This window comes from Danio rerio, chromosome 13 (genome assembly GCF_052040795.2).
Source record: "Danio rerio strain M-AB ecotype USA chromosome 13, GRCz13ab, whole genome shotgun sequence".
NCBI lineage: Eukaryota > Metazoa > Chordata > Actinopteri > Cypriniformes > Danionidae > Danio > Danio rerio.
Window position 1 is genome coordinate 46,274,013 of NC_141033.1, and position 11,525 is coordinate 46,285,537.

The window sequence follows — 11,525 nt, forward strand, 5'->3', positions numbered from 1 at the left end:
AAAGTTTCAGCTCCTAATTTTAACTTAATTTTAACTTAATTTAATTTAAACTAATTTTAAGACATAATTTTGGGCATTTTAAGGCTTGATTTTTTTTTCTTATCTAGCGTAAATGTGTTTCCATATATCATTAATTTGATTTCATACTCAAAATGCCCGCAAGTTTGCTTGGGTGAGTACAACAAATATGAAGTCATCATGACATTGGCGGAAGTTCGTTTTGAGCGTGCAAAATCTCATTATGGCTGGTGATGTGCTAGAGCTTCTGGTGTGAACCCGCAATAGTGTTGTAAACTACTGCTGAATTCATTCATTCATTTTCTTGTCGGCTTACTCCCTTTATTAATCCGGGGTCGCCACAGCGGAATGAACCGCCAACTTATCCAGCAAGTTTTTACGCAGCAGATGCCCTTCCAGCCGCAACCCATCTCTGGGAAACATCCACACACATTCACACTCATACACTATGGACAATTTAGCCTACCCAATTCACCTGTACCGCATGTCTTTGGACTGTGGGGGAAACCGGAGCACCCGAAGGAAACCCACGCAAAGGTAGGGAGAACATGCAAACTCCACACAGAAACGCCAACTAAGCGAGGTTCGAACCAGGGACCTTCTTGCTGTGAGGTGACAGCACTACCTACTGCGCCACTGCCTCGCCCTATGCTGAATTCAATGGATTAAAAAAACACAGTAAAAATCTAACATTCATACTCAATTAATTCTAACCTGCTCTTTTTCACTCTAGTGGAAAATACATTAAGATATTTCATAAAATGACTGAAATTTGGCAACATGCACAGACTCTGCGAGAATAAAGACTCCTTTGAAAAATACTAAAAGATCTTCATTACAACTCTGAAAAGAGCCACAAAGTATGTTGGCAGATGCTGACAGATTTTATAACAGATTGCAGGGGATTAGAATATGCATGTAATCTTTAAACTATCAAATGCTGAACATCATTTACATGTCAACTGAAAATGAGATTTTATAGGGAGGGGAGAAGAGAGTGATGGAAATGGATGAAGGTTAGACGGGAGAAACAGGGATGAAGTTTTTCTTTCCTCGTGATGCTCTGAGTGATATTGGGCTTCATGAATAATAGAGCTCTGCTGTCTCCATTATATGGAGCTGTCTTCCGTTCTCTCTCTTTCACACGACTCGAGCACTAATCTGCCCTCAACAGGAAAAGCGTTTCAGAAAATGTCATGAAAAGGGCAATTTTAGATAAGTTATGTAACAAGATCGCTGTAAATATACTAACAATGGATGCTTGCATTAACTTTTAATGTAGTCCGCAATCCAGCTGTTTGTGAATGCAAAAGATCAAAGTGCGGAAATAAAAAGTTACTGTTAAAGAAAGAACGGGCTGAAACGAGTCATCAGTAATTCCAGTCTTACTTCTGCCACAAAATAATGTAGGTTTGTAATAGATTGTCTTCATTGGCTGGCCAAAGAAATGATTAGTTGAATTCACTTAAGAAAGTGAGTAATCCATTGCATTTAAAGCAGTTAGTTAACTTTACTTAAAAAGGTGAGTAAATCCATTGCTTTTAAAGTGATTAGTTGACTATAGCTGCGTCCCAAACGGCACACTATACACTATGCACTCATGCACTATGTACTTACACACTCAACAGCAAAGTATATGTATGTAGTGTCCTCCCAAATGGAGCACTAATGTTTTTTTTACTAAGCGGAAATTCAACCCGTATCTTAGATGACGTTTGACCGTTGCCAAATTACTGAAATAAATTAACAAAGTACCAAATAATACCTGCCGTGAGTATTGCCGCATTCTCCACCGGGAGGCGCTATAATCCCTCTCATAAGAGAACTTCACTTTCACCGGCCAAAATAAATAAAGTTATGCAACATGTGCGCCCGATAGCTCTCCACTTCCGCTACATGAGCAAATCTGCAGTCATTGAGTGCGTGAAGTGTCCAACATTCCACACTTAATTTTACCGGCTGAATGAGTGCATCATCCGGGTAATTAAAGTGCACTTGTTATTTTTAGAGTTTTCAGTGAAAACGCACTACTTACACTATTTATACTACAAAATGGCGTATTTGGGATGCTCCTTGTATCTAAAGAAGTGAGTATACTATTAGTATTAGTTGTGTTTACTTAAACATGCGATTATAAACCAACCAACATTGGCTTATTCTGAAAACATAGCAATAGAAGACTGCAAATTATGTATCCAGAAGTACGTATGGCTGCATTTCATCTTTAAATCGAATGCTACGGGGCTGTATGACGCTGTTACGTTTGGTGCTTACCAGCTGACCGTTTACCTCCATGTAGACGGCTTTTCTGCTGTTACCAGTTTGTCCAGTGGCTCAATGTGTACGTCAGAGGATTTAAGACACAGAGCGGAGTTGAGTGTAAAGACAGGGTTCAAGTCTGGTAAAGAATGGTTTCAGAAAGCAGGTAAAACAAAAGCCAAAAAATAAAATAAACAAGTAAATATCAAGGTGAGAATGTGGTAAAATCTGCACTCGTGGTAGAAATCAGGGTTTTTTTCTTTTTCTGGATTGCTTTTGAAAACACTGTCGATTTGGAAGTGGTTGGGCGCTGCAATCGGTGCTTTTTAAAACAGTTCTAAAATTTGTTGAGTTTAGGGAACGGGTGGTCGATCGGTTGGTCAGTCATTCAGACAGTCAATAAGTCAGACATCTGCCGCCTTTGGTGGATTTAAGTGAGAAGAGCAGGCGCGAATGGACCTTACGAAAAAAAAACTGAGTTCTCAAAAAGCAGACACAGTGGCCTCTGGCGGAGTCGCGAAAACTAAAACTAATTAAAACTAAAGCGCTCTCCAGAACTGTGTATAGGGGTAAGTAATCAGAATGAGCTTTCCCAGAGATGGGTTGCAGTTGCAAGGGCATCCGCTGCGTAAAACATGTGCTGGATAAATTGGCGGTTCATTCCACTGTGGTGACCCCTGATTAATAAAGGGACTAAGCCCCAAAAAAATAAAATAAATAAACGAATCAGAATGAGCCTGGGTTAAAACCAACTGTTTTAAAATGATTAGGTAAATGATTTATGTTCACAATTGTAAAATTTAAGTTAAGTCAATTTAACAGTTCCTAGTTCCAACGGGTTTAGTCACTTTTTAAAGTAAAGTCAACTTATCACATTTAAAGCAGGGTTACACATTTTTTACAGTAAAGTAATTAATGGCTTTTAAAAGCATACTTTGACCCTCATATCTGAGACCTTGATGATTTAGGTTTGTGGTGTCAACATGGCAAGATGACAGTTTTCTGGGCCACAAAAACAAATCCCCTTTTATACAAATAGAAAGACATATAGCATATTTGTAATATAATGAAAAAAAAAACTTCTTAAAATAAGTCATAAAAAATATGTATCAAATATTTTTTGAAATATGAAAAATAGACAGATCGAGACAGATGTGCAGATGGATGTTCCAGCTGTTTTTGTTTATGCCAAAGATGCTACATCACAGAACTTCACAAAAGAGGCTAACAGACTGAAGAGCTAACAAATACATTTATGTGACCCTGGACCACAAAACCAGTCACCAGTCCTTTCCATCTTAAACTGAGATTTATACGTCACCTGAAAGCTGTATAAATGCTTTTCATTGTTAATATAGTGGTAGAAAAAAACAACAACAGCTTTTTCGATATTTGAAAAATGCTGAGAAAATCACATTTAAAGGTGTCTAAATTAATTTCATTGCACATTGCTAATAAAAAAATAAGTCACAAAAAGGACAATTTTAGTTAGGACAACAAGATGGAAATGTACCAACAATGGATGCTTGCATTAACTTTTAACGTAGTTCACAATCCAGCTTTTTGTGAATGCAAATGATAAATTTAAATATTAAGTGTCTAAATTCATTTCAATGCACATTATTAATAATAAAATTAAGTTTTGGGACATTTACAGCAAATAACTGACAAAATATCTTCATGAAACATAAGCTTTACTTAAAATTTTAAAGATTTTTGGCATAATAGAAAAATCTATCATTTTGACCCATTCAGTGTATGTTTGTCTATTGCCAAAACTCTACCCATACAACATACAATCCAGAGTCACATACAAAAGCAGTTGAGCACTAAAATCTTCCAACCACTGATTTCAGATCAGCATCTGAGCAAAACACCATTGAATGTGAATAGATGGGCAGGACAGCATGTACTCTTCTTGTTTTAGATGATATGCCAAGCTCTCACCCTACATTAATTTTTAATATTCATATTTTTTTTCTTTCCATAGAGAGTTGAAGTCAAAATTATAAGCCCGCCTGAATTATTAGCCGCCCTGTACATTTTTACCCAAATTTCTGTTTAACAGAGAGAAGATTTATTCAACACATTTCTAAACATAATAGTTTTAATAACTCATCGCTAATAACTGATTTCTTTTATCCTTGCCATGAAGACAGTAAATAATATTTAACTAGATGTTTTTAGTATTCAGATTAAAGTGACATTTAAAGGCTTAACTATGTTAATTAGGCAAGTTAGGGTAAACTGAATCTGAGTGTTTGTAAATATTATGTGGTTTAATAAGTGAAATCAACAAAAAATATAAAGTTTGTAGCTTTACATGAATATATGTTGTTTAGAATTCATCTGTGTTTATTCATTTACTCATTTTTTCATTTACATAATTTTTCTACAATCTCAGACAAACTTTTTTGTACTCATATTCAACATAACATAACCTTGTTTAATTTACAAAATAACATTTCAAATAAGAAGAGCATGCGGACTGAGAATAAGGTGAGAATCAAATTATTAAAGTTAGTTATGGGTTCATTAACATCTGTTTTACAACAGTTTTTGAATTGTACAGAAACAAAGACAGCTGTGAACTGTAAAAATAACTGCTTTGTATGGATTTACTAATATAACAAGTAAAGCTGGTAATTAGGCATATCATTTGTTCTGTAGACAATCAAGAATATACAGTTCAAGTAAGAATTATTAGCCCCCTGAATTATTAGCCCCCGTTTAATTCTTCCCCAATTTCTGTTTAACAGAGAGATTTTTTTCAACACGTTTCTAAACATAATAGTTTTAATAACTCATTTCTAATAACTGATTTATTTTATATTTGCCATGATGACAGTGAATAATATTTTTAAATTTTGTTAGGGGTTTTCACCTTTATTTTTGAAAGGACAGTAGAGAGAATTGACAGGAAAGCATGAGGAGCAGAGAGAGGGGAAGGATCAGCATAGGACCGCGAGGCGGAATCGAACCCAGGTCGCCGCGAGCACCGGAGTGCAAGTGTCGACGCACTAACCACTACACCACTGGCTACGACGAGTGAACAATATATTAGATATTAATTAATTAGGTTAATTAGGTTAACTAGCCAGGTTAGGTAATTAAGTTATTGTAGACTGTCGAAAAAAAAAAATTAGCTTAAGGGGCTAATATTTTGTCCCTAAAATGTTTTTTTTTTTAATTAAAAACTGTTTTCATTCTAGCAGAAACAAAACAAATAAGACTTTCTCCAGAAGAAATAACATTATCAGATATGCTGTGAAAATTTCATTGCTCTGTTAAACATTATTTAGGAAATATTAAAAAAAAAGAAAAACATTCAAAGGGGGCTAATAATTCTGACTTTGACTGTATATATTGCATAAGGGGGCAAATAATGTTGACCTTAAAATGCTTTAAAATATTAAAAACTAATTTTATTCTAGCCATAATAAAACAAATAAGATTTTCTGCAAAAAATAAATACTGTGAAAATTTCCTTCCTCTGTTTAACATCAATTGGGAAAAATTTGGGGGAAAAAATCACGGATGGGCGAATAATTTTGGCTTCGACTGTCTCGTCCATATTCTCTATACAGTAAACACACTGGTTTGCTGTTTCTTCTTTGCAGGGCAGCACACAGCCAATTAGCTACAAATAAATACACCATTAAGGTTAGAGTGAAAATGCACCAATCACCTCCCGAAAACTGATCCAGCATCAGTTCCAGCACACAAATCAGAGACAACTCCCTTTCAGAGGAAAACAAAGGCACAACGCATCCAGCAGAGACAAACACATAAATCACTCAGAGCATAAAACCAGCCAAATCTGCGCTTACCATCCAGTCCAAAGCAGGACGTGATTTTCTGGGCGTAGTTGCACAGTCCATCATAAGGAGGCTGTTTTTGCTGGTGCACTGCACTCTTCTCCCCCATCTCTACTGACGAACATACACAAACTCACACCCTTCCAGACTAACAGGACGGCCCCGGCAGGACCTTCTGAGGCTGCGTCCTCATCAATAATTCACATTCGCACGCGGGCCACATGCACACGCGCACAGCAGACTCAGGAAAGTGCTGAGACGGAGAGTCCTCGCTGCATGTGTTCTGCTGTCCGGACTGAGAGGAAGAACAGCAGGAGGAGGAGATTCAGGTTACCGCGGCAGCCGTTGTCAAGGATAGGCTGGTGATGCTGCAGTCTAACAGGTAGAAAAAGTCGGCCGTTCCTGGCGCAGAGCGGGGCGGGGCATTTACGGGACGAGCAGAACAGAGATGCAACAACACACACACAAACACACACACAAACACATACAGTTGAAGTCAAAATGATTAACTCTCCTGTGAATTTTTTCTAATATTTCCCAATTGATGTTTAACAGAGCAAAGAATTTTCCACAGTATTTCCTATATTTTTTCTACTGAAGAAAGTCTTATTTGTTTTATTTCGGCTAGAGTAAAAGCAGTTTTTAAAGCTATTTTAAGGTAATTAAATTAGGTATTTTTTTCCAGATTGTCTACAGCAGTGGTTCTCAAACTGTGGGCTTCCTTCTAGTGGTACGCGGAAGAAATGGGTAAATACTTCACAACGCAATCTCACGGCAATTCGTAACTTTTTGATTTAGCGGCTAATTCGTATGAATTCGTACGATCTAATTTGTACAATTTAGTATGGTTTGCCCATCACCCAATGACGGTTGGGGTTAGGGGTGGAGCTGGGTGCCATGCCTCCTTTTTAAAATCCTACATTTTCGTACGACTGACTGACTGTACGAATTAGCCACTAAACTGACAAAATGTAAAATTTTTACGTTTCCTCGTGAGATCAGGCTGTACAAATGTGTTAAATGTGTGCTTATAGTTGCGTAAAATAATGTGTTTTATAAATAAAGTTATTTATTTTGTAAAGCAGCGTGACATTCGGTTTAAATTGTTACCTCAGATCTAACCTAATTAATTTGTATGTGATTCAAATGGCTTGGGACTCAGAACATAGACTCAAGTAACTTTGCCATGATTAAAGCTTAGAGGTAGAATATAATCAAAGCTAGTATCCGTGTGCACATGTAACCTCGCCGGTCCAACACCACCCATTTTTTCTCTTTTTATCTTATTTTATTTTTTAAATATTTCCAAAATGATGTTTAACAGAGCAAGAAAATTTTCACAGTATGTCTGATAATATTTTATTCTTTTAAAGATCCCAGAGATGCTGCTGGATAAGTTGGCGGTTCATTCCGCTGTGGGGACCCCAGATTAATAAAGGGACTAAGCCGACAAGAAAATGAATGAATAATTGAATGAAGAAAATCTTTTTGTTTTATTTTGGCTAGAATAAAAAGTTATACATTTTTTTAAACACCATTTTAAGGACAAAATTATTAACCTCTTTAAGCTATATTTCTTTTCGATAGTCTACAGAACAAACCATCGTTATACAATAACTAATTAACCTAACCTGCCTAGTTAACCTAATTAACCTAGTTAAGCCTTTAAATGTCACATTAAGCTGTATAGAAGTGTCTTGAAAAATATCTAGTCAAATGTTATTTACTGTCATCATGGCAAAGATAAAATAAATCAGTTATTAAAAATGAGTTATTAAAACTATTATGTTTAGAAATGTGCTGAAAAAAATCTTCAGGGGGCTAATAATTCTGACTCTAACTGTATATACATGTTGGACCGATTAGAATTGATTATACAAAAAATACAGTGGGGTCAGTTCGGATGTAGCACAGTGCTTAGTAAATGATCTACTTTTTAGTAAATACACAGTTAACCAATATTCTAATTATGAGCGTTAATGTTAAGCTAATATTATGCCAACTCGTGACAAATTAAACAATGCATGGGAAAGGGCTTTGGTTGCCGTGTTAGTTGCGGTGCACTATGCAACAAGCTATTGTAAACAAGCTAATGTTAACAAGATAAGTAATATTTTAATCGCTAATATAGCAAATTCATGGAAAATTACATCAGTAATCAGCATTTTTATCGCAAATGAGTCAACTACAACTACATTAAAGAGAATCACTTCAATGAAAGTGACACTTGTATTAAATCTAATGCCAATTCATAGATTTTTGGTAGGTTAATTAAAAAAATAAGATATTTTTGATATTTTTCATATTTAAGAAACATCATAGCTGTGACTGTGTTTTCCCAAAGTGGAACATGCTGAAAGTACGGCTCGGAAATGCAGTGCTGATATGCAGGGCTGATCAGCCCTTTACAGTTCACTCATTGAACATGGGAACATGGCCATCGCTCAATAATACAGACGGATATATTGATTCACCTATAAGAGCTACAGCATTAAAACGACAAAGTGCTGAGCTGTGGGAAACCAAACCACTCGAATATTCCGCAAACCTCAGTTGCACCATTAATATCTTTTTATCTGTATTTAATGGTTACGCATTTTTATAATCTGCCATTACTCTGTGCAGGTAATGTGTTATAACTTATGAAACACCCACTTCCAATATTCATGTAGAAATCTTCGAGCGTTGCTTAGTAAATGAGCTACCAGAGAATTTGATGATACATCAAAAAACACAAAAAAATACATTTATTTTATCTACAAAGTAAAACACAAATGTGCTAACCATAGCATAACTATCACAGAACGCTCTTTAAGGTTACCATATAGTTTCTATTTAGTTTTAAGAACCAAACAAGAGAGAAAGAACGCTCTAGGAACCCATTTAGAAATCTAATATACTGTATAACAATATATTTCATTCATTCATTTTCTTCTCGGCTTAGTCCCTTTATTAATCTGGGGTTGCCACAGCGAAATGAACCGCCAACTTATCCAGCACGTTTTTACGCAGCGGATGCCTTTCCAGCAGCAACCCATCTCTGGGAAACATCCACACACACTCATTCACACTCATACACTAGGGACAATTTAGCCTACCCAATTCACCTGTACCGCATGTCTTTGGACTGTGGGGGAAACCGTAGCACCCGGAGGAAACCCACACGAACGCAGGGAGAACATGCAAACTCCACACAGAAACGCCAACTGACCCAGCGAACTTCTTGCTGTGAGGCGACAGCACTACCTACTGCGCCGCCGCAATATACTTCATATATGACATAAAAGTTCATATTTGGATTTCACATGTGTAAAATATGTCATAAAGGAAACATATTTAAAAATATTGGAAAAATAGCTGTTTACATATAATATTTGTCCAACCATTTGGTTCTATAGCCTGTATTAGATATATAATTTTCATAAACGGCCATATATAAACATACACATAGCTAATACATTTGAACATATATGCACATATTTGAAATATCAATGGTTGAAAAATATATATGTAAACAGATATTTGTTGCAATATTTTGGCAGAGACTGTATCATCCAAATTAGAACTTGTATGTCATATATTTAATTTGCATATATTGCCATATATCTACAAAATTTTTAAATGGGAACATTCTTTGTAGGCTATTATTATTATTATTTTAGTAACCAAAAATGAATCTTAATGAAACGTGTTGGGGAGGTTTTTAAGCTACAACTAAAAGACAACCAAGAGAACATTCCGGAAACGTTCTTCTAACCTAGAGGAATTGCTCTATTCACGTAAAGAAAATAAAAAAATCCTGGTAACCTATAATATAAACTCTGGGAACATTTGCAAACCACAAATTAACGTTCCAATAAAATCCACAGAGGATTTCTCAACACACATGAACTCTCCACTAGTCCCTGATAATAAATAAAGCCATAAAATGGCTCCAACTTGCTTCAACACACCTGTGATGGTTATAGAAAGCGGGGTGCCCAACGGTCCTGCAAAGTTTTGTTACCCAATCCGACACACCTGGGCTAGCTAATCAAGAAATGTCCTGGCAGGTGTGTTGAGGCAAGTTGGAGCTAAACTGCAGGACATCGATTGGCTCTCCAGGAACGAGTTTGGGCACTCCTAGCTAGCCCAGGCGTGTCTGAAACTTGCAGGGCACATCTCTGATATTAATAACACCAACTTTGGTGCCATCTGTTGGTTTAATGAAGCAAATTCATCCTTTCTCTTCCCAAACGCTGTTACAATTTTTAACTGATGGCAGTTTGTTTTTTAAACCTTCACAGTAAAAACTATACATTATGACCGTCTGTCAGCCTTGGAGTTCTTTACTAAACCAAGTTTGAGTTATTTAATAATCGATGTTATATTGTGGATAATCGATGTTGTATTGTGGATGGGAGTTCCAGAGGAGATGCAAATGGATTTTCATTCCGCAACAGAGATCAAGTTAATGATAAGCGCTTACATTCTGCAGCATGAGCAGGTGAGGACGATGACTGGAGTAAATGGACATACTGTAAAAACGATGATGATAATGATGCATGAATGTCCCGCAAACTCACCGCGTACAGACATTCCTGAAACACCGTGTCCCGGTCCGGACGGGAATCTGATTAGAGAATCGGTTCCAGCCCGTACGGCGATGATGACGCGCACGAGCATGAGCTTATCTTTAAAGAGCTAGAATAGGCTATTGTTAGACCATGTCATTTGTAACTGTATTATACAGATTTTATACATCCAAAGGTCAGAATAAACATTAATATTACACCATTATTTCTTAAACATTAAAGTAACTTGCATTTATTGTTTTGTTTTCTATTAAAATCACTTTCATGAATGTATTTTGGTGCATATTTGACTAAGTCAACATAGAATCAAAATTTATTTTTTACAGCTGTTCACATTAATTTAATATTTATGTCTATATAGGCTAATTTCAGCTGTGACTTTTTTTTACCCCTGACTTTTTTTTGCTTTCAGGAACTTTGATGTGGAGGCTGAAGTATGAGGAGCACTATCCTGCTGAAGAATTTGCCCTCTCCTGTGGTTTGTTATGTAATGGGTGCGTGCGAGAGATCAGCAGAGTGGATACCTCAGGTTGTTGATGTTGCCATCTACTCTGCTGACCTCTCGCACGCCCCCATACTGAATGTAACCCCAAACCATGATTTTTCCTTCACCAAACTTGACTGATTTCTGTGAGAATCTTGGGTCCATGTGGGTTCCAATAGGTCTTCTGCAGTATTTGTGATGATTGGGATGCAGTTTAACAAATTCATGCATGGGAAAACTTTACTTTCTGCCACTTTTACAAATGATCAACTAGAGGTCAAGTTATTATTTGTTGCTCTTACAACTGGGATTGACTACAAGACTTTTGTTAGGTAGTGAATGTTTAAAGGCTTGTGATAGCATTTACATACT

At 36.4% G+C, this 11,525-nt stretch overlaps 1 protein-coding gene across 30 annotated transcripts in view; it reads right to left on the reverse strand.

Moving 5' to 3' along the window:
- ablim1a (actin binding LIM protein 1a) overlaps nt 1-10,713 on the reverse strand; it is a 110,724-nt gene extending 100,011 nt beyond the window's left edge. For 22 of the 30 annotated variants that reach the window (XR_015504860.1, XR_015504858.1, XR_015504866.1 and 19 more), the window contains exon 1: nt 6,108-6,211. Coding sequence is in view for 4 of the 30 variants with exons in the window: in XM_087277245.1 (XP_087133371.1) it covers nt 6,108-6,204 (97 nt within the window). In the remaining 26 variants the exon portion in view is untranslated. 30 annotated transcript variants of the gene reach the window in all.
- Between the last annotated feature and the right edge of the window lie 812 nt (nt 10,714-11,525).